Source organism: Phyllobates terribilis, unplaced genomic scaffold (genome assembly GCF_046119375.1).
Source record: "Phyllobates terribilis strain yellow unplaced genomic scaffold, ASM4611937v1 Scaffold_2__4_contigs__length_985480577, whole genome shotgun sequence".
Lineage (NCBI taxonomy): Eukaryota > Metazoa > Chordata > Amphibia > Anura > Dendrobatidae > Phyllobates > Phyllobates terribilis.
The window spans coordinates 617193075-617216845 of NW_027362762.1; the positions used below are offsets into that span (position 1 = coordinate 617193075).

Below are 23771 nucleotides of genomic sequence, written 5' to 3' on the forward strand. Positions count from 1 at the left end.
GGCGTACACAGTGTAGTAAAACTGACCGTGGAATATGATTCTTCTCATCAGTACGATTATAGTTATACCAAACATGTCCTTTTTTTTTTTTGTTATTCTAGTAAAAAAAAAAAATGTTTGGGAATTTTTTTTTTGGCGACCATTTTTTGAGATCCGTAACTGATTCATCTTTTTTTTTTAATTGTTGAGTATAACTTATTTATATAAAACTCTGCTTTTTTGATAGGGAACTTGGAAGCCTTGAGCAATTTTACTTCGTGATTGACAGCTCTCTCAGTAGACACACTCATGCATACAGAGGTAGGAGCGCCCATCATGCTCTGAGGATAAGTAGAAACAGTCTGTTATACTCATTTCACAATATCCACCTGAAAATTGGCATTTTCAAAAGGAACTAGTAGCATTTAACACCTTTCTATCAAAGAATGCACCTGTATGCCTTGATCAGGAAAGTCTTCCTGCATATTGACATAATGATGATCAGGCAGCTATAGGTAGATTTGCCTAATACGATCATCATGGAAGCTTGGATTAAGGCGCCATACACAGTCATGTGACAAGTCCTAGGGGTGTCCGTTTTTTTTCTCAAACAGCACACAGAATTTTAGAGTTTCATTGAGCCATATACAACCCCTGGCAAAAATTATGGAATCACCAGCTCGTAGGATGTTCATTCAGTTGTTTAATGTTGTTGAAAAAAAGCTGATCACAGACATGGCACAAAACTAAAGTCATTTCAAATGGCAACTTTAGGGCTTTAACAAAACACTAAAAGAAATCAAGATAAAAAATCTGGTACTCAGTAAGGGTAATTTTTTCAGACCAAGCAGAGGGAAAAAATTATGGAATCACCCAATTCTGAGGAAAAAAATATGGAATCACCCTGTAAATTTTCATTTCCAAAACTAACACCTGCATCAAATTAGATCTGCTCGTTAGTCTGCATCTAAAAAGGAGTGATCATACCTTGGAGAGCTGTTGCACCAATGTACTGACATGAATCATGGCTCCAACACGAGAGATGTCAAGTGAAACAAAGGAGAGGATTATCAAACTCTTAAAAGAAGGTAAATCATCACGCAATGTTGCAAAAGATGTTGGTTGTTCAGTCAGCTGTGTCTAAAATCTGGACCAAATACAAACAACATGGGAAGGTTGTTAAAGGCAAACATACTGGTAGACCAAGGAAGACATCAAAGTGTCAAGACCGGAAACTTAAAGCAATATGTCTCCAAAACAGGAAATGCACAACAAAACAAATGAGGAACGAATGGGAGGAAACTGGAGTCAATGTCTGTGACTGAACTGTAAGAAACCGCCTAAAGGAAATGAGATTTACATACAGAAAAGCTAAACATAAGCCATCATTAACAGCTAAACAGAAAAAAACAAGGTTACAATGGGCTAAGGAAAAACAATCGTGGACTGTGGATGAAAGTCATATTCAGTGATGAATCGCAAATCTGCATTGGGCAAGGTGATGATGCTGGAACTTTAGTTTGGTGCCGTTCCAATGAGATTTATTAAGATGACTGCATGAAGAGAACATGCAAATTTCCACGGTCATTGATGATATGGGGCTGCATGTCAGGTAAAGGCACTGGGGAGATGGCTGTCATTACATCTTCAATAAATGCCCAAGTTTACATTGATATTTTGGACAGTTTTCTTATCCCATCAATTGAAAGGATGTTTGGGGATGATGACATCATTTTTCAAGATGATAATGCATCCTGCCATAGAGAAAAAACTGTGAAAACATCCCTTGAAAGAAGACACATAAGGTCAATGTCATGGCCTGCAAATAGTCCGGATCTCAATCCAATTTAAATTTTTGGTGGAAGTTATAGAAAATGGTCCATGACAAGGCTCCAACCTGCAAAGCTGATCTGGCAACAGCAATCAGAGAAAGTTGGAGCCAGATTGATGAAGAGTACTGTTTGTCACTCATTAAGTCCATGTTTCAGAGACTGCAAGCTGTTATTAAAGCCAGAGGTGGTGCAACAAAATACTAGTGATGTATTGGAGTGTTCTTTTGTGTGTTTGTTTTTCATGATTCCATAATTTTTTCCTCAGAATTGAGCGATTCCATAATTTTTTCCCTTTGCTGGTCTGAAAACAATTACCCTTACTGAGTACCACACTTTTAATCTTGATTTCTTTTAGTGTTTCTTAAAGCCCTAAAGTTGCCATTTGAAATGACTTTAGTTTTGTGCCATGTCTGTGATCTGCTTTTTTTCAACAACATTAAACAACTGAATGAACATCCTCCAGGAGTTGTACACATCAGTTTTAAAAACTAGCTTATGTCTCTAGTACAGGAAGACAATTTTTCTTCTCATCCTAGTTTTATCTTATACATTGGAAGAGTCCATGGAAAAAAAAAGTCCAGAAAGTCTTTCTGCTTCAGTGGAAAAAAAAGGGATGAGGAAAAAAACCCCGAAGCATCTAGGATGACACATGACAAAAATTGTTCAGTTTCTCTTGGATGACAAGATATATGGATATGTGAATGTAGCCTGACAAGCAATCTCCTGCAACTACAGGCAGTATCAGAACAGATACTGGCTGTATAACTGGCATTCAGGTAACAGAGAAAAAAAGAGGCTTCCTCTTTCACCCTACAGATTAAAAAAATAAAATAAAAACATGCCAAATTTTAACTTTATCATATTGCCACTAAAAAAATAAAACAAGTTATAGAATTTCATATGTATCCCAAAATGGTGTAATTGTAAACCGTAACCTGCCCTGAAGGAAAAAAAAATCACTAACAAACCTTTGCTGGCAGATAAGTTACAACTATCAAAATAAAAAAAGTAAAAAAAAAAGTGTTTTAAGTGTGCAAAAAAAAAAATTAATTAAGAAAGAGTGGAAATCTGGTAGTATCGCTAGAAAATTGTACTGTTTATGATTTGTATACTTGAGGTCACATGCCAACTAGACTCATCGGACTTCTCTCAATTCTTTTCTACTGAGAAAAGTCCTGGAGAATCTAATTTACATTTCACAACAATGCAAATCACATATATGTGGTCACATGACTGCAAACTCACATGGGGAATACATGGGAATCATGACGGCGTGACTGCAAGCTGCGTCATAGACAGTACAACCTCGAAGTCCTGAAGACGGCAGTATTGTAAGTTCTCTGCCCAGCATCCAAGAGGTCCATGCACAGGCTGCATTTTATAGGGGGAAGGTGGAGGGAGTTCATAATGCACACACTGCAGAATCCAGTGTCAGCAAAACATTAAGACTATGCTGCTATCTGATACAAATGGACTTAAAAATAATAAAAATATAACACCAGTTGTTTAATATCATGCACACAAAACTCAGAGTCAGTCAGTTGTTTTATACAAAATAACAGTGCTCGCTTAACCAATTACTGAACGCAAAAAAGATAAAGTAAAACAAGTAAGGAAACCCAAGTTTAATAAGGCATGCTCTTTCCGGGCGACAGATAAATGTTTACAAGATTTGTGAAAGACTTGTAGGACATATGGAAATATTAAGAACAATGGAGAATATAGGGGAATAGAGTGTATGTGGCCACATTGTTTATTTTACCTTTCCTGGGGTTGTGAGAGCTGCATTTTTAATTGTATGAGACCATTATGTATAATAAATGCAATACAATTGTATCAGATTTTTCTCCCATATAATGATACATTACAACTATTGTAATACCATGACCAGGTATCACAACTTTATGATTAGAAAAAAGAGAGACCTGGTGGATGTTATATTAGAAGACAACGCATAAAAATGCTATTAGCTGCAAATGTCTCTAGCACGGACAGATCAGACACATTCTCTGCCATTTAGAACGTATTACTTTTGTTCTGATGTTCTGTATCAAGCCAATAGGGATTGTGGCATACATTAACAGCAGTACATTTATTCTCTTGGGATAGTGTGACGTGTCATGAGACTTTGAAACAAATGCTAACAAGTCTATTACCAACTGTGCAACAAATTCTTTCATTGTCCCAATAACTCCAAAATGAAAAATAAATCAACTTTGCAATAAGGCTGCATTAACCAGCATCAGCCGTGCTGTGTCAGGACCACAGAAGGCCGGTGCTGCGGCAATCTATTTTACTGTTCCCCTGCACAAAACTAAGTGACCAAGTGTCTATGTATGTGTATGTATAGCTCTAGTACTTACATCTGCTATGCAAAGTCGGAGTCTCTGTGATCAAACACATTTTATGTAGTGTATTCTCATACTTCCTTCCAATTGTCGCTTTCTTTCTGCGTGTGCCTATTTAACAGGTTAGCCACAAGTAGAGTTGCAGAAAAGAAATATGACCGCAAGATATTATACAGTTTGTTTGCTGACCACTGCCATAGAGAAACAAGCTGTACAGGAGCTATGGGGAAAAAAGGTGGGAAGTGAAGACTTATTGCAAAGTTGTCATTTTTCATTTTATTTACAGTAAGAGAATTACGAAATAAATGTGAAGGTGGACATACGGCTTTAATTTTATCATATCGTGCAAGGAAAAGACTTTACATCTTATTGGTCATGTGAACTTCAGGTTTATGGTGGACATCACTGTATACTTTTTTGGGGAAAAAAGAAAGCAGCTATTTAAGATGGTAGATTGCATTGTCTTTTAAAATGTAACTTAAGGTTACTCTCCCTTTCTTTGACAAAGTAGGACTCATGCTGTAGAAGTAGCACCCCATTCAAAAACCCCTTTCCATGTGAAGAAAATCCTTGCTCTGCCCTTTACATGTCATGATTTCAGGTGACGACAATGGGAATCCAGTCCGAGGTTTGGAATGTAGAAGGATTCTGGTGGAAATTCTGCACCCCATCTGCAGCAGCTGGAGCGCACTTTAGTGTGCAATCTCCAAATGCACTACACATTCCTCTTCTCTTCGTTGTCCACCACAGCACAAGGTTTGTAAGACTACCTTTCATATGGCTAAGCATTTCACTGCCAAGAGACATCTGCTGTATACTCTGTAACCACATATGTCAAATTATCCTTGGCAATGAAGTATTTAACGACTTATATAAAAATAACAGAAAAAATTCTCCCAAAACTGTATTCCTTACAGTCTCCCCAACAAAAAAAAATAAAAAAAATTCAGGATTTCTGTGGTGTACGCGACATCAAAACAAAATAGAAAAACCTATTTTACATAAAAAAAAACTTCAGCACATAAAAAGCGTACACTGCAGAATGCCCTGCCATATATGAACATAATTTATATCTCTATTTATATATCTATATATATGCATGTATAAAAACACATTTCTGTACGACAGCTCCATGCCTACAGAGCACTGAGCCGACAGTGGTATGAGAAATCAAAAATACAAGATTGGCTTTTGTACCACTTGCACCACCTGCTGGTCATGAGACTAGCATTGCACCCTCTGTGATTCACCTTGGATCTTAATCTATTGTGCACACAACCCCAAAGCTTTCTTCATTCTCTAAACTAATAAAATAAGGTTCTGCATAACATCATGATTTTTTTTTCTCCTGAAAGCATAAAAATATCAAATAAAAAAATGCAATAAACATTACAATGTTAAGAATTATTTTACAACTAAGCCAAGCAGCTTACAAAGAGGTTACCTATATCACTTACCCAGTAGCTAATTCAATATTTTAACTGCAATTTACAAAGTAGAAAAGGGTTATATGGGGTTAACAGTACTACGGTGTCTTTCCATGTGCACATTCAGTACCTGCTGGCAATACACTGAGAAATATCTATTACAACGCTATGTCAGTGAACCCCTTTAGCTGCCAGTATTCACAATCTTTCCTGATTATGTAAAATCTTATTAGTATTTTGCAATATATTAATTTTGTATCTGAGCCAAAAGCATCAAAAGTTAAACACTTCGGCTTTCAGTATGATGCTTAAAACTTGAGTTTTAGATTTTACTCCGGCAACAGACATAACTAACTATCCTATGTGCAGTGCTTGGAAGAAGAATCCAGCTCACTGGAATGATTGGTTAGCGTAGACAATCAGCAACAATTCAACCCCTCCATCTGAATCATTCCAATCCTGATCAGCTCGGTGGGGTCGGCACTTTGACCCACTCCAGAAGTGTCATAGGCTGCAGGGGAGGCAGGGGAGAGATCTTAAAAACATTTCCCTTTATAAGGAACACTTAAATACTAGGAGTTGTGCAGGAACTAGAAAAAGGCACAAGAAAGGGAAAAGAAATCCACTCACACGGAGACAGAGAAAGGTTTTCTTCCCCTACACTGCTAGTTGTAAACCCCTTCTGGCAGTGAAAAAAAAGGAGTAATGTAGGTGGACACAACTTAGCAAATGGATAGCATGCTCTGCTGAAGCGATCATCTGCGTCCTTCAGGACTTGTGAGTAGGAAGATGTTACCACTGTCGCATGCATAGGTAAAGGCAGCAGCAATGCCCAGTTACCTCTTAAGAGCACACTATCCATGCTGGTTTAATGTACATTGTGGCCAGCCCTGGTCTAATTACCACCATATTCAATTCTCAATAAGAGCGGTGCCAGTCTCATGAATCCATTGTCCCGCTGTACTTAGTGTCAATATGATAGCGCACAGTCCAGCTATTCCCTTTGGCATACTGTGTCCCATCATAGACTCATTTCCCGGCAGCAGAACAAGGTCAGCAGCAGTGCAAAACTTCCCCACATATTCATTAGCCCTCATTCAGGAACAGAGATTGTAAACGTACCAATGTTAGTGTTGGTGTATGTATGTGTGATCACTTATATCTAGAGACCTTTATTACACACACATGCTTTTTCAATGGCAGTGTAGCCCTCCTTCCAATAACACACCCTGGGATCCCTCCACCTAGAGTTTGATGACCTCCGGGTTTAAGGATCAGAAATTCAGGGGGTACAAACACCAGCTATACTGGCAGAATGGCACAGTTTTTACTCCTTGGTACTGGGAGATATCCGGCAGTTGGCATGCTGCAAAAGTTCACAGCTTCACAGACAGTCTGGGGCAGAGAAGCTGTGGGAAAATGCAGTCCTACAGGTGGAAGACAGGTGCTTTGGGTGCTGTGCCTGGGTGAAGCAACAAAGGGATGGCACACTTTGGTTGGAAATAGAAACCTAAGACCAGCTCCCTTTTTCAGTGGCACCTTTGGGTAAAGACAAAACATATCGGGTAGGAGAACAAGCAGGTTATATAGGATATAAGGGAGTAACAGGACAGGGGACATGTAGTTAAACATGCAAACACACAAGACAAAGGGAAACGGAGTTAAAAGCGTAAACTCACATGCGCTGTGTTTATGCTCACATTACCAAGCGCCTGTGTAAATTGTGAATATATGATCAAATTTATGTAGAAACAAAAAAAAAGCAATTCGATGAAGCGTACATAGCTTTCCAATGTGAGAGTATCTTGAGTATGTGTTTAAGACATTATATGTATTAAATAAATACATTTCCTCATGGCTCTAGAATAAGGTGTAGTGTTGAAGACTTAAATGATTACACAATGAATGCACAGAGGAAGAATAGGCCAAATGGACAATTAGAGTTACTAAGACCATGAGAGTGAATAGGTGGGTAGAGCTGTAAGTAATTATTTAGCAGTTATGTATTTAGAGGAATATTGGCAAAGCGGAGGTGTAGGACTCTATACTAAAATGTCTGCTTTTATGGGATACGACACAATGGGGGGGCTTATGTTGAACTGTTCAAAGAAAAAGTGAGCCTGTTGCACCAATCCAGAATCTAGATCTCATTTTCCAGTGTTCTTAAAATGAAAGTTGAATCTTCTTGGTTGCTATGGGCAAATAAGGACACTTTTTCTCAGATAGTTTAGATACATCATGTTCAGTGTCGGTATGGCTTTATGACTAATCCATTGAAGCAATGACCATGAATTTTTGGCTGAATAGACCTAGGATGGGGTAGTGTTTGCGAATTGTGATGAAGATGGCTATTGTGGGCTTGTTGGGTAAAGAATAGTGAAAGGACAGGACAGCAAGGGAAGGAGCTGTGACCTCATCCAAAGTCCCAGCTGAATAGGGCTTTCATTCTGGTGTTAAATGGAGGTCTCCATACTGTGCACTGGGCTTTCAGACGGTGATACTGTGATGTCCAATGGGCGAGGGTCAGCAGAGGAGTTGTTATTGTGATTGTGCGTCTGTACAGTATGTCCTTTCAGAAGATCCTGCGATTCCTCGCCCTCGCTGTCGCTGTCTGTTAGCTGGGGATCAGGCCTTGACTCCTGTGACGTGAACTCCGGAAGGGTCATGAAGCTATGGATGGCACTGCGGGTCTGTGGCTTTTCAAGTCCCTCATACAGGGAGCTGCGAAATGCATTAACCACCTTAATCTGTTCCATGGAAAAAAAAATAATTAAAAATAAATATTTTAAAAGAATCAGATACTTAAAATTTCAAGAGAAAGAAGGAAATCAGAGAACTAAATTGAATATGAAATAGATATAGAATACAATGAGAATATCAAAGTAAGGACTGAAAAAGAAAATCTGTGATGTAAAAAAAAAATATTACCAAAAAGAATATGTGTGTGTATAAAACCTGAACCTCTATATACACAAACACTCTTCACAGGAGTTATTTTACGCTCAATTACTTAAAATATCAACTAGTCATACATTACAAGGCCAAGAGTACGTGCACCCAAATGTACTTATTAACCATTAGAAAACTCTGGACGTACAGGTTGGGTTTCAGTTTTCTTTTATGACAGCTTTATTTTTTCTAGGACTTTCCACTAAATTTTGGAATTTAGGGCTCATCCATATATCAATGATTTTTATGGTAAGCAAAAAAAAAAGTCAGATTTTCATCAGTGTGTCAGTTTTTACCATCAGAGTTTCATCAGTCATGTTCTCCTATGAACAAATATATATAATTAAATTGCAAAGCTTCTCCTGCCGCATTACAATGTTACTCAATGGACAAGGCACGGATGGCAATGTGTGCGGTTAGTGATTTTTCACAGACCCAGACTTGTATGGGTTATTTTGATCTGTGACACGAATCAAAAAGGGACAAAATTGGTGTCATTTTTTTTTGGACACTCGGTCAGCAAAAAACACATGGGCATGTGAACATCACTGTAGATTATAATGGGTACATGTTCTATCTGCGAGAAGCATGGATAGAACACATATGTGATTCTCGGACATGTCTGATGCAACCTAAAGGTACAGATTGAAGTGCAGCTAAGGTCACTTTTGTGCTCATGAGTCATTTTCAAATTTTTAAGTAGATTTATATGTAATATATGTATATATATGTGTGTGTTGGTTAAGTCAGAAGCAAGGCAATATATCCAACTCCAACAATTATCACAGTTATGCGGTTTTGTTTCAGATGCCATTATTGCAAGGGCAACAACAAGCACAAGGTCCTGCATGTAGCGGAGGCCAGATTTGGGCTTGTATGAGGCTTTGTCCAAATGATACATACTAAAAATGAAAAGACCTGGTCTCCACATTTCTGCAATGAAGTTGTGAGAACAAAATCCTCATATCAGATGTGGTTTATATCTAGCTTTGAACAAAATCTCCATCTAACACTTACCCCTATATTGTGAGCACAGAAGGGAGACGGGTTGCCAATATCACTATCTCCAAAAAACATGAATTATCACAGTTTGGCTGTTTGGCTTGAGATATCATTTGTGTAAAAACGGCAACAGCCTGCAATTTTATGAGATTTTACCTTTTAATTAGCTTTTCAGTAAATTGCCTACAGTATGTTATTTCTTGAAAATTCAAACAAAATGACAGGTAGCCATAGGTTTTTGAGAAATTTAAATTAAAGTCACTCCAATATGGGTGAAACCAGATGGTATTAGTGAACACACATGGTCATATCTCCCCCCACCACACTCTGGACAAAACGTTATCAGCAGAACAGTGTGGCGCACACGGATGAGGCACCTTCGTTCCTAAGCGCTAGGCAGCGGCACTGAAACTCTTGAGGACTTACTCTACATTTAACACAGCCCCTTGGTGGTGCCAGTCACTCAGCTCTTCATAAGTGGTGCATTCTACTGCTAAGGGCCCATGTACACCAGCTGATAATCAGGAACAAGTGGGATTATTGGCATGTTCCCTAACAGGCCATATGCTGGATTAGAGGGACACTATGCTGGTTTACTAGAAGCACTAATCTGTATGCAAGTGTGAGCAACGGGTGCAGCTAAAACATGACAGGGATATCATCATAATCTTGGCCATGCACTGTACAACACATTTTGTAGGAATTTATTAATATTTCATACAAGTTGTTGACTGTATTATTCCAGAAGAACGCTCTGTTCACATCATGCTCACATCCCCCCGCTTATGTGCCAAAGACAAAGGTCCAATATAGAGGCATATGTTACCATGTGATTGGGAGCAGAGGTGGAGCATAGCAATGTATAATTCCCAGGTAGATGCCTAAAAGACATTCTTTGCATTCATTGGCTCTATGACACGCTACAGCTATGTTCAGCATGTGCCAGAACGTGGTGTGCACAGAGCCTAAGACTTACAAGAACAAAATTCACAATGACAGTAATTATTGGCATCAAAATAAAACAAAATACAAAACATAACAGAAGACTAAATAAAAAAAATATGAATGTTTCTTAATGGCTTCAGACTACTAACATCAAGACACTAATGAAATCTTTGGTACAAAAAAAATCTTATGCATTCAGTACATTATAGTCATAATAGTAAAGCATTGATAAAGCTGCAGTCCCACTCAGAATCAGAGAAAAAGACATACAGTGTCGTCCTTGAATTCATCAAGTTCAGTGATATTAAAGAGACATATTCAACCTAATTTGAACAATGGAAACACTTTCTCAATCATTACGGTTTAAGTTATTGTAAGCTATCTGGATGGGTATTCCAAGAGGGTCTGCACCTTTAATACCTACTCAACACACTGATCTAAACCCTTCACTGCACAACAGCATCTTCCAAAGAAGGCGTTAGCATGCTCACTCATGCATTCTGTGCAGGCATCAGGACCCCCATGCAGACAATGAGCTGAAAAATCAAAGCAGCACAGAAAGTGAGAGAAACAGCAAGTTAGAGCCCATTCAAAGCAAAAGTCCAGGACTGCTGTGAATATGGATATTACAAAAAAACTAAAAGAGGCATTAGTAATTGATATTAATATATCAATGTGCGTTTAATAGCTATACCAACATTAAGGACATCACACAGCTTGGTAAACTACGGACCTGGGCTCAGTCTTCTGATGTCTGGACTACTAACCCACTCCAGTGATCTAGTGGTTATACTGATTAAAGCTATGAGCCAAACATATTCACTGCCAGTAAATAAGAACATTAATATTGCAAAAACGCTAAAAAAATAATCTGTAATGTATAGAGGCAAATTCTATTCTAAAGAACTTACTATTCTATTCTAATAGACAATACAATGTACTATACTTGATAAAAAAAAGTTTTAAATAGTAAAGTATGTTTACAAAGGTAGAATTGGCAGCAGAGGTCGGCTAAATGAGAAAATAAATGTTGTAATATTATGTGTGTTACACGGATCTATTAACACCACATTTGTGATCTGCATTATTTATACTTTCTTTTGTCTTAGAAGCACATTGTGAAAAGTTTCCTTTTTGTTCATTAAAGGTCAACAATAGGGTTAACAGCACAGGAATCCAAATGGAATTATATCATAGTGCAATATAAAAGTGTTACATCCATAAAGGTGTAAAAAGAAAAGCTTCCCTGAACACGCTGAGTATTTTATGTGCAGAAATTTCCGCATCTCTTGGCAGGAAAACGCAGCCTCAAAAACATTGAGAATTGACATGCTGCGGATTATTTTCTGCACCAAATCTGAAAATCAAAAATACTCAACGTGTGTATGACACTTCAGGTTTCTCATTCACTTTGCTGGCATCAGGTTTTGTTAGCAAGCCTGCATGGCAAATCTGCAATGTGTGCACACAGCCTAAATGAAATACAAATAGATTTTTGCTTTGTCCCTTAACCATTCAGAGCATAATGATGTCAGTTTGCTCAATTTAAGCATTTCTCTTGATATGACATTAAAATGAGCCAAAAGTAATATATACATATATGATATACTCAATTATTAAACAAAATGAGTCAAAATATGTATTATATTGAAAAACATGACCTTAATTGTTAAAAATAAGTATAAATAAAAGCACAACAAATAGGGGGATGCTGATGCAGGACACAGTACTATTCGAGATAAAGCATTGCCATAAAAAAGCCACTAGATGGCAGAGGGCTCACACAAAACCGTGGTATGTGAAAGTACTGCCTGAAGAATGGTGTAATGTTGTACACTTAAATCTACCTAGTTTGGCAAAAAAAAATTGGGTAAACAGCATGTGTCATGGGGGCGTGGCCTAGCTCTTGATGTGAGAGGTCGGGTGGCAGTGCCTCTCCACCACCATTAGTTTCAATTATCCTGCACAGAGCCCGAACCAGCCAAATCCCTTATCAGGAACTGCTGTCTGAGGGTCCCGGGAGTCAGAGGCGAGCTTCTGCCAGACTCAGAGAGTCCAACATGGGCCGCAAAAGGCAGAAGGATGCCGGGGCCTGCAGCAGTGCCTCAGCCCAAGATGGCACCGAGACAGAGGAAGAGGCGGGAAGGAGGAACACAGCCTATGCACGGAGGCTGGAGGCTTCAGCACGGCTGCACAGGTATGCGAGGGGCATGAAGGCAGATGAAGAAGGAAGTGAAGGCAGTGAGAAGCATGGAGATGAGGAGGAAGATGGTGAGGAGATGCCTGTGCCTGTGCTACATAATGAACAGCAGGAGGAGGGGGATGGTGACACTGTGCTGGCAGCTGAAAGTTCAGATGAGGCAGAGCCGACTCTGCGAGATGTATTCCAGGCTGTCTTATACTGCAAGACTGCTTTAACTGCTCTGACAAAGCAGGTGAACGGTCTGAAAGCCGACATGGGAGGCATTGAGGCTTCTATGCAGAAAGTTACAGCCAGATTGACTGAGGTGGAGGGCAGAGTTGGTGTAACAGAAGATCATTTAACCTCAGTGCAAAAGACGCAGCAACAGCATACTCAGAGGATCACGGTAGTGGCTAACAAAAATGATGACCTGGAAAACCGGTCACGCAGGAACAATTTGCGTATTGTGGGCATCCCTGAAAGAGCTGAGGGTGCTGACCCCACGACCTTTGTTGAAACCTGGCTGCTGGGAAAGTTTGGGTCTAATATCCTGCCGAGGGTGTTTGCTGTGGAGCGTGCCCATCGAGTGCCCATGAGACCCCCAGTGCCTGGAGAGGGCCCTCGTACGATGTTAGCCAGAATCCTGAACTGCAGAGACCGGGACACTATCTTACGTAAGGCCAGAAAATTGACAGATCTTACCCTGGAGGGCAAACGCATTGAAATATACCCGGATTACTCGGCTGAGGTGCAAAAGCTGCGGCTACGGTATGGTGAAGTGAAGAAACAGCTCCGCTCTTTGAATGTGAAATACTCTACAATTTATCCTGCCAAATTAAGAGTGGAAGCCTTTGGAAAGGTCAATTTTTTCCCGTCACCGGTAGAGGCCGCCTCGTGGTTGGAGCGGAACCGGAGCAAATTGAGAGAAGCTGAGGACTCGGCACGGTGAATGCACGACCCTGCTATCCTGACCACTGGACAGGGTTGTGGCTCTGCATTGCTCTGCGAAACCGCAGAGGAGGGGGAGAAACCCCCGCTGGGATCTACGTTTTATAGTTTTATAGTTAATTTGTTTGATTAATGGTTCGGGACTATGCATACTATTGATTATGTGGTGGAGAGACTGCCAATGCTGGAGGAGGACACGGCGCATGTTGATATGCGGTATACTACGATGTTGCTCAGGTTCTTTGAGCTCCCACTCTCACGTTGGGAAGAGAGTGACAAGAGAAGGGTGGGGGGAGGGGGTGGGGGGAGGGGGAGGGAGGGGGGGGAGTTGGATGGGTTGGATTTGCGGGAAAATGGGGTTGCTTATGCTGTTTGACCTGGTATGCTTGGGAACAAAATGGAAAGATGTTACTTGATGATGGTGGATTGTTTTTTCTAATGCACAATGAGTAACCGTACGGTTCGGATTTTAAGTTGGAATGTACGTGGTATATCTGACAGGATTAAGAGGGCAGCAGTTCTGAATCACATCAGATCTTGTGATCCTATGATTGCGTGCTTACAGGAGACCCATCTCACTAGAGATACTAGGCACTGGCTATCGAGAGGGTGGATGTTAAAGACATATCATTCCACTTATTCCTCGTACTCCAGGGGGGTGTCAGTCCTAATACACAAAAACGCACATTATGAAGAGCTGGCAGTGCAAGTAGACAGTGAAGGGCAGTATGTATGGATTGCGTGCAGATTGTATGGACACAAAATGATTTTAGTGGCTTTATATATCCCTCCACCTTATTCTAAAAAGGAACTTCAAGCAGTAATGGACTTGACGGCCAGATGGGGGGAGGCTCCGATGTTGATTATGGGAGATGTTAACAACACCATGAATGATTACTGGGATAAAGTACGTCCGGCAGGTATGGAAGCTGGACGGGACGGAATGACTGCATTTGGCACCTACGTGGGGGAGCTGGGGCTGGTGGATCTGTGGAGAGTACGAAATGAGGGTAAGAGGACCTTCTCGTGTCATTCGGCTACACACGGAACACTGTCAAGGATAGACCTGGCTTTTGGGGATACTGCTATGGATGGGATGGTTGGGGAGGTGGAATACCTACAGAGGACTCTATCGGATCATAGTCCTATGGTTGTCACGCTTCTAGTGGGATCTGCTCAGGGTCAGAGGGGAGGTTGGCGTCTTCACCCGACGTGGCTTAAAGTGGTGGATATGGGTGGCATAACCAAAGAACTAGAGCACTTCTTCCAAGTGAATGAAGGGAGTGCTGAGGCCACAGTGGTGTGGGAGGCTATGAAGGCATTTACGAGGGGACTCTTTATAAGTGAGATCTCACGGTGTAAGACCAAAACTAAATTGGCAGATCAACAAATAAAGGATGACTTGACAAGGGCAGAGGCAGACATGATTTTGGCGCCAACGAGTGTAGCTCTCAATTGACTAAAATTGGCACAGGAGGCAGTTAATAAACTGCACATGATGCAAGCTGAGAGGAAAAGGGCATTTCAGCAAGCCCAATTCTTTGAGGAAGGAGAGAGAGTGGGTCACTTGTTGGCGGTGATATCTGCGGCACAGAGGGAGTCTTCCAGGGTGTACAGGTTGAGAGACCAAACGGGGACGACTCTGACAGACACAAAGGACATATTGGAGGTCTTCAAGGAATATTACATGGCACTGTACAATTCAAGAGTACGGGACACGGAGGGGGCCGTAGAGGAATTTTTGGAAGGCATCTCACTGTCTAAATTGTCTGAGGAAGATAGGATGAGGTTGGATGAACCTGTGAGTGTGGAGGAGGTGGAATGTGCAATTCTGTCTATGCCCAATAACAAATCACCGGGTGCTGATGGTCTACCTGGGGAGGTGTACAGGGAGCTGGTGGAACTGCTAGCTCCAAAATTGAAATCGGTGTTTGATGAGGCTTTGGTGAAGGGGGCGTTACCGAGATCAATGGAGGAAGCGGTGATAGTGGTTCTGCCAAAGGAGGGGAAAGACCCCATGGATGCGGAGTCGTATAGGCCCATATCGTTGTTGACAACGGATGTCAAAATACTCGCTAATATCCTGGCCACCCGGCTCACCGGGGTTGCGCATACTGTTATTCACGAGGACCAGTCGGGCTTTATGCCCAACCGCTCCACGGCTGTTAACTTGAGAAGATTATTTCTTAATATGCAGCTGCCTGCTGATAATGGTGGCGGGAGAATAGTGATGTCATTGGACGCTAGAAAAGCATTTGATAGCGTGGAATGGAAATATTTATGGAAAATCATGGAAATAATGGGATTTGGCCCCGCATTCATGGCCTGGGTGAAGTTATTGTACTCATCCCCAAGGGCGGTAGTTAAGGTGAATGGTGAACGGTCCGGGATGTTTGACTTACATAGGGGCACAAGGCAGGGGTGCCCGCTGTCCCCGCTATTGTTTGCGGTGGCAGTGGAGCCCCTGGCGGCCAAAATAAGAGCTGAAAGAGGGGTGGTCAGATTTAAATTTGGGAGGCTGGAAGAAAAAATATCACTGTATGCCGATGACATCCTGTTATTTCTGGAAAATGCAGGAGAGGCATTGGGGTGCACGATGGATGTAATTAAACACTTTGGGAGCATTTCGGGACTGGAGATAAACTGGCACAAGTCTTATGTCATGGCTGTAGATAGACCAATAAAAGCGGAGGAGATAGATGAGAGGGGGAAGCAGCTCCAGCTGGTTTCACAATTTAAATACCTTGGGATATGGGTGGCGCTTCCATTGACACGATTCACGGATCTGAATTTAGTTCCTCTGCTAGAGAAATTTAAAAAGAAAATAGGCGCATGGTGCCAATTGGCTTTGACGGTGACGGGTAGAACTAACCTGATTAAGATGGTCCTTATGCCACAACTAATGTACGTTTTGCACAACTCACCGATATGGCTACCAAAAAAACGGTTTCAGGGTATTGATTCTATCTTCAGATCCTTGATATGGGGCAAGAGGCAGGCAAGGATTAAATTGGGAACGCTGCAAAATGGGAAGGAGGAGGGAGGATTGGCCGCACCCAATTCCTGGGTCTATTTCTTGGCAGTACAGGGCCAGCATGTCAGGGGATGGAGAGAACCCGATTGTGGAGGGGCAGCTTGCCGGGTGTTGGTACATGTGTCGGGGAGACGCCCACTGGTCCAGGCGTTAGAAGATGGTACCTTTAAGAAATTGGGAGCAATATATCCTACCTTAGGCTTGACTCAGAAGGTATGGGACACTATTAAAAAGATCAGGGGGGTGGACGGGCTGACTAAGTACTCACCGGTGTTGGGCAATGAACATCTGCCGGAACTTAATAAGCTGTGTCAAATGGGCAATTGGAAGGCGCAAGGAGTGAGATATGTGTGCCAGCTGCAGAGTGGAACGGACCTGAAGACCTTTGAGAAATTGAGAGAAGAATTTGATTTGCCTTTGGTATGGGGATTTCAATACTATAGGCTTCGACATGCTTGGAGGGCACAGTGTGGATTGGGAGCCATGACTGTTCAGGGTGACATTGTACTAGACTCTGTATGTATGAAGGGAGGGACGAGGGGAGTCATATCGAGCTTATATCATGACCTACTGCACTCCTATCTGGGGGGAAATCACTTCATTGCAAAGAGTAAATGGGAAAGGGAGGTGGGTACCCTCACAACAGAACAATGGGAGGCAATTCTAGAATATGTCCCGAAGATCTCTCTAAGCGAGCAGGCACGGATCTCCCAATTATACATAATACATAGGACATACAAAACACCGCTGCGCCTGTACAAGGCGGGCTTGAGGGGAGATTCCAGTTGCCCTAGATGTGGCACGGACCAGGCCGGACTGCTACACATGCTATGGTCATGCCCACGGCTAGTGGCTTATTGGTTGGTCGTTGTTAACAAAATTGAGAGGGCTTATACATGTACAATTGACAGAAACCCGGTGCTGTGTGTTTTGGGGGAGGTGGATGGAATACCTGTCTCAGAACATTACAAAGTGGCGATAGCGCGATTGCTATATGTGGCACGCAAACTAATAGCACAAAAATGGACAGATTCGGAACCCCCCACTAGGAGGGAATTTATTGCTCAGACACGTACGGTAATGCATTTAGAGGAAAGCATTTACAGGCGGAGGCATGGAGAGAGAACTTTTGGGAAAATATGGTCCGCATGGATGGCGGTAATATGATTGTCAATGTTCCCAGGTATGCCCGGCATAAGGAGTATTGGCGGGAGGGGGGAGAGGGTTTTGACTGTATTACTACACGTTATGTGAATTGTTATATGTATATTGATAACTGTTTGCTGTAAATTTTTGAAACCTAAATAAAAATAATTGGTTTTAAAAAAAAAAAAGAGCATGTGTCATAATAAACATACTGACCACTCATATTAAGTAAAAGTGTGTCCGCATCAGCCACCACCTAAACCCCAACACGCGTTTCATCCCTACTTTATATGGGGGTTGACCTACTTAAGTGTATTACATTACACCATTCTTTAGACAGAACTTGTATGTCTGCTTTTTGAACTACCACTATTTTGTGTGAGTCTTCTGCCATTTAGTGGCTATGGTAATACTTTACCTCTAATAGTACTGTGTTCTGCACGCTGTTTAACAATTCATGTCATGTTTTTCAATAAATTACTAATTAAACAAAATAAACATGTATCTTATAATGGAAGAGCACAGTCTGCTTTGCAATCTTTTCCCTGGAGAGGACTTACTGATGCAGTACAACTATCTTGTGTCTTGCCATGGTGCATGACCTGTGACATGAAACTGATCGAGGTTAGGTGAGGTTGCAGAGTGCAGAGTTTGCTGTTCTTTACATAGTTTTAAGCCTCCTGCATAGCTGTTTCAGTTAATGACTGTTTCAGCCTACATATGAAAACGATGATCACTTATTTGGTATAATAATCCTACAAAATCCCTGTGTGCAATTGTACCTATTTTGAAGGCAAAGGATGGGCACCAAATATTTTTAATGCATTCTAACTTTCCACCCCTGCCTAAAACTTTTGCACAATACTGTATATAACAAACAAAGCATTTGGCATTGGTGATATCCCTGCAGAGCTGCTTAAACCAGTCCCAAGAGCCACAATGACAGCACTATGACAGAAGATCTGAAGGACCTGCATATGGCCAAGGGACTGTAATAGATCAGTTTTCATCCCAATGACAAAGAAAGGGGATGCCAGGAACTATGCCAACCATAGAACAATCACTGTGATCCACCATGCCATCAAGGTGCTTCTAAAGATCATTCAAAAGCACTTGGGCAACATCCATGATGGAGAACTGTCTGGTACCCAAGCTGGATTCTGTAAGGGCAACCTGGGGTGGGTCATAGAAAAGACGAGGGAGTAATAGAAGAAGCTTTACCCATGCTTCATTGAATTTATCAAGGCTTTGGACTGTATTGAGCACGAAAAGTTTGGGAAACACTGAGTGAGGTAGGAGTAGCGGTGCAAATGATTAGTTTATTCAGGTCACTCTACGATGATCAAAAACTACAGTGCAAACATGGTATGGAGGATACAGAATGGTTGAAGATCAAAAAAAGGGCACAAGACAAGGGTGCATCCTCTCTTCTTTTCAACCTCTATGCAATAGTAATTATGAGAAAGCTGGACTTAGGTTTGAGTGTTGGAGTGAAAACAGGCACAAGAACCATCAGTAATCTGAGATATGTAAATTATACAACTTTGCTGGCAGAAAGTGAAGAAAAATGAGAGGGAAGATGGTACTTTACCGGAATATCAAGACGACCAAAATTATGAACGAGGAAATTCACAAAGATCAACAATAAAAAAAAAATAGTGGTTGACAGCTTTTTCTTGAGACTCTCATTAATCATAGTGATGGTTTGACAGCAGAGTTCAAAACTTTGATTAGCGCATGTAACAATGGTGAGCATGGACCAAATATGGAAGTACAATGACGTCTCAGTCATTGCCAAACAAGACTGTTCAATGCAATTTTGTTTTCAATTGCAACTTATTGTATGACTGAGACATGGACACTCGTGAATGCAGAAAAAGAAAATTTGATGCCTTTGAGCTGTGGTGCTGGAGAAAACTTCTACACAAATCTAATGGACAGCTAGGATCACCAACAAAGATGTTCCTGAACATATAAATCCGAAATTGTCCCTGGAAGGTAAGATCATCAGGCAGAAACTGATCTATTTTGGACATGTGATGAGCGCAAATTCATTAGAAAAGGGGATGCTACTTGGAATGGTCATTGGTAAAAGGAAATGGGAAACGAAAGAGTGACATGCACTTGTTCATCAAACAATTGAAAGAGGCCGTGCAAAACAAGGAAGCATGTTGAAAAATGGCCTACAGAGTATCCAGGGGGTCAGACACAATAATTGAACAGATACAATTACAAGAATCAACGGGTAAAGAGATTATAAAGATTTTGTATGTATGAAAAAAATAAAAATAAATTATGCGTACATATATATATATATATATATATATATGTGTATGTATGTGTGTGTGTGTGTGTGTGTGTGTGTGTGTGTGTGTGTGTGTGTGTGTGTGTGTGTGTGTGTGTGTGTGCGCGCATGTATATACACACACGTATTATATTCGGTATCGTGCAAATGTTTTAGGCAAGTATGGTGAGTATGAATGCTTTATAACAAAAACAAAACAAAAAAAACACAAGTTAAATATATATATATACTGTATATTAAATAGCATTAAGAATACTATGTTTTAGAACACAAATCTATGGGTTTATGTTTGCTTACCATGTTAACTAGTACTCGTTAGGCTTTGTGCAGGTTTAGTCTTTTAAGCGTTAAGAAACTACAAGTTTTTCAACCAATAACCACTTCAGGAAATCCTTAACGTGAACAGCAAAGTGGATTTCATTAAAAATAAATATGAAAAGTATTCCAAGCACTTATGTGTTTTTTTTATGAGGACTTTGGAGAGGATTCCCTCCAAAAAAATCTCGTAAAAAAACCTCCATATGAATATAACCTAAGTATACTTATTTTTAGGTATAATTACCCTGACTGAACACCCGAAATACTTTAAAGTACCAATCAAGTGTTTTTTTTTCCACTTCCCTATCCGTTTGCCATCAGTAATGTATGTTCAGTGTACGTATTAAAATATTTTCTGGTCGCTGTCTTCTGTCATTTCCAGCATTGCTCCGGTCTTCTACATCATATGACCACAGTTGTGTGGACTAGAAGTCATTTTCGTAATGTAAGTCTATGAGACTCAGAACAAGGGTTACATAGACTTACATTAAAAAGTAGTAACAGCCCGCTGTGTGAGAAGGCAAGAAAGTGTTGCAGTCATATGGATTCAGAAGAGCCCAGGAGCAGCTCTGGAAAGGCAGAGGACAGTAACCAGCAAATATTTTACTGCATATACTGTACATACATAAATGATGGGGAAATAAATAATAAAATACCCCGCTTGAGTGTCACTTTAAGGTATTCAGGTTCAATCAGAGTAATCATATACAGTTGCATCTCACTAAATTAGAATATCATCAAAAAGTTAATTTATTTCAGTTCTTCAACACAAAAAGTGAAACTCATATTATATAGTCATTATAAACAGAGTGATCTATTTCAAGTGTTTATTTCTGTTAATGTTGATGATTATGGCTTACAGCCAATGAAAACACAAAGTCATTATCTCAGTAAATTAGAATACTTTATAACAGCAGGTTGAAAATGTTTTTAAAATCCAAAATGTTGGCCTACTGAAATGTATGTTCAGTAAATGCACTCAATACTTGGTCAGGGCTCCTTTTTCATCAATTGCTGCATCAATGCGGCGTGGCATGGAGGCGATCAGCCTGTGGCACTGCTGAGGTGTTATGGAAGCCCAGGGTGCTTTGATAGCTGCCTTCAGCTTGTCTGCTTTGTCTATATAATATGAGTTTCACTTTTTCTATTGAAGAACTGAAATCAATTAACTTTTTGATGATATTCTAATTTAGTGAGAAACACCTGTAAGTAATGGAATGCTACTTTAATAAAACAGCCCAGACATGGTGTTAACAGAACCAAATATGAACACTTGCTAGGTTTGAGGTTTTTTTTTTCTTATCTACATATGTTCTGCTGATTTTTTTCCATTTACGAATCTTTATCATTTAATTAATGCTAAACTATTCTATTTCTATCAGGCAATAGTGCCTGCAATGCCTACAATTATCAGTCATGGCATGATACTTATTTTAATGTAATTTATCTTTTAATATATAACCACCTTATTATAATGTCATACACACTTATTATTGTTACAAATATCTTTTCTTTTTGCTACAAAAAAAAAATCTAAAATTCTAGGACTCTCCAAAGCTGAAAAAGTAACTGGCCCTTCCACTACAGGCTTTTCTATTAAATATCACCATGGCCCAGAAAACAAGTAAGGCTGCACTAAGTGGCCATCCCTTTGCTCTACAGTTCATCTTTTAGAAAAAAGCAAACAAAAGCATAACAAAACAAACAAAAACAGACTGTCACCTGCAGGATAAATGTATCACAAGAGAAAAGTTACAAATAAATAGGGAAAAAGGCAAAAAGTGAGAATGAGCAATCCCCATCACACCCTTCCCTGGGTTAGATGACTTGGTCGTCTGGATAGTGACAGTGTTAGGAGACAGACAGAAGTGACCAGCAGCCCAAGTGCACAGCATGCATTGTAATAGTGTTGAACTCACTGCCCACAGAAGCAGCAGCAGCAGAGGTGGCTGGGGGAGAGGTAGCAGAGGACAGAGCTACATGTGTTGGGCTAGAGACATGTTTAGCATCGAGGTGCTGGCTAATGGTGGAAGGCTGGCGCCTCAGAGCCCCTTGTAAAGAGGTACCGCCCGTCTGGAATGTATAAACTACGTCCATCTGTAAGGAATCAGAGGGAGACACACTAAAGTCAGAGGAGGAAACAGATGAGAAATAAAGAGAGCTAAGGAAGACTGAGACATTACAGCATTCTGAACAAAACAGAAAAAGGTAAATATTACTAGAATATAAAGTGTTATTAAACAGAACAATAGAGACAAAAGTGTAAAGATAAATCTTGATATGCATACATATACGTAAAGGTTGTTTGAAAGTCTGGATACATAAAGAAACAAACTAACCTCCCAAAACATGCTACATATGGGTGTCATTCACGGATAATACAAATACAGTCTCTCCCATTTCTGGAGACGTTGTGGAAAAGGGTTATTACCAAACAAATCAAGCTTTCCCATAGGATAGGGGACAACTTGCTAATTGCTGGGAGTCCAACCATTTGGCCACCAGTGAACTTGAGATCGGTGCTTTGGGTCCCTGAGAATAAGGTTCTCCAGCCCTGCCTTGAATGGAGGGGATGTGCGCAGGAGAGACTGCAGGAAATGGCCAAGAACTGTGCTCAGCAGTAGACCATAAACGGGGTAGGCAGCGAACCCCCAACCATTTTTTTTACCTTGAAAGCCATATTCAGCCCTGAGCGAGGGTCGCAAGCCACATCCAGAGCCCTTACCTGAGTAGTGACAGCCAGCTCCGGCCTCCCTTACAGTAATGACACGCAAAACCCACATTATAGGTATAACGACAGCCAAAGTTTCCCCACAGAAATAAAACTGAGGTAGTATACTTGCATCCAGAGGTTCCCACCTTACCCTCATTCGGAATTCTTGCATCAAGCATTCCCACCACACTATCGCATCCAACTTCAAGCACCTCTATCTTGACCTATGTTCAGCTTAGCACTTACTTAATGTCTCTCTCCAACAAGCCCCACTCAGATCTGCTCTTGTGTGGGGCTACTCACGAAAGTCACCATCTGGAGACCCGCTGTTCACAGCTGTTTTCCAGACCTGGTAATAATGCACCAAGGTGACAATCAGCCACGAGCTGCACATCATAGTCCCGCTAGCCACATATGGCTCCCGAGGCACAGGTTGGAGATCCCTGGGGTTGAGGCTGCACATGTGCACCTCCGCTCCATTCAGTTCTCTGGGCTCCAAGCTGTAATCTCACGATCAGCAAGTTATCCCCTATCCAAGCGATTTGAGAATAACCATTTAACACATCTAGTGTTGTGTGCTTCATTGCAATTGCAATGTGCTCTTTCATTCAGGTCTTTGTTTTTATGGCACAACATAATCAAG

At 40.8% G+C, this 23771-nt stretch overlaps 1 protein-coding gene across 6 annotated transcripts in view; it reads right to left on the reverse strand.

The window, feature by feature from the left end:
- Positions 1-3421: 3421 nt before the first annotated feature.
- Positions 3422-23771, reverse strand: part of ATP2B4 (ATPase plasma membrane Ca2+ transporting 4) — a 186933-nt gene continuing 166583 nt past the window's right edge. For 3 of the 6 annotated variants that reach the window (XM_073666566.1, XM_073666564.1, XM_073666565.1), the window contains one exon: positions 3422-8333. In XM_073666566.1, the coding sequence (XP_073522667.1) occupies positions 8040-8333 (294 nt within the window). In that variant the 3' untranslated portion in view covers positions 3422-8039. Of the gene's footprint in view, positions 8334-22334; positions 22513-23771 lie in introns of all 6 variants that reach the window. The other 3 variants (XM_073666568.1, XM_073666567.1, XM_073666569.1) reach the window with 2 other exon arrangements.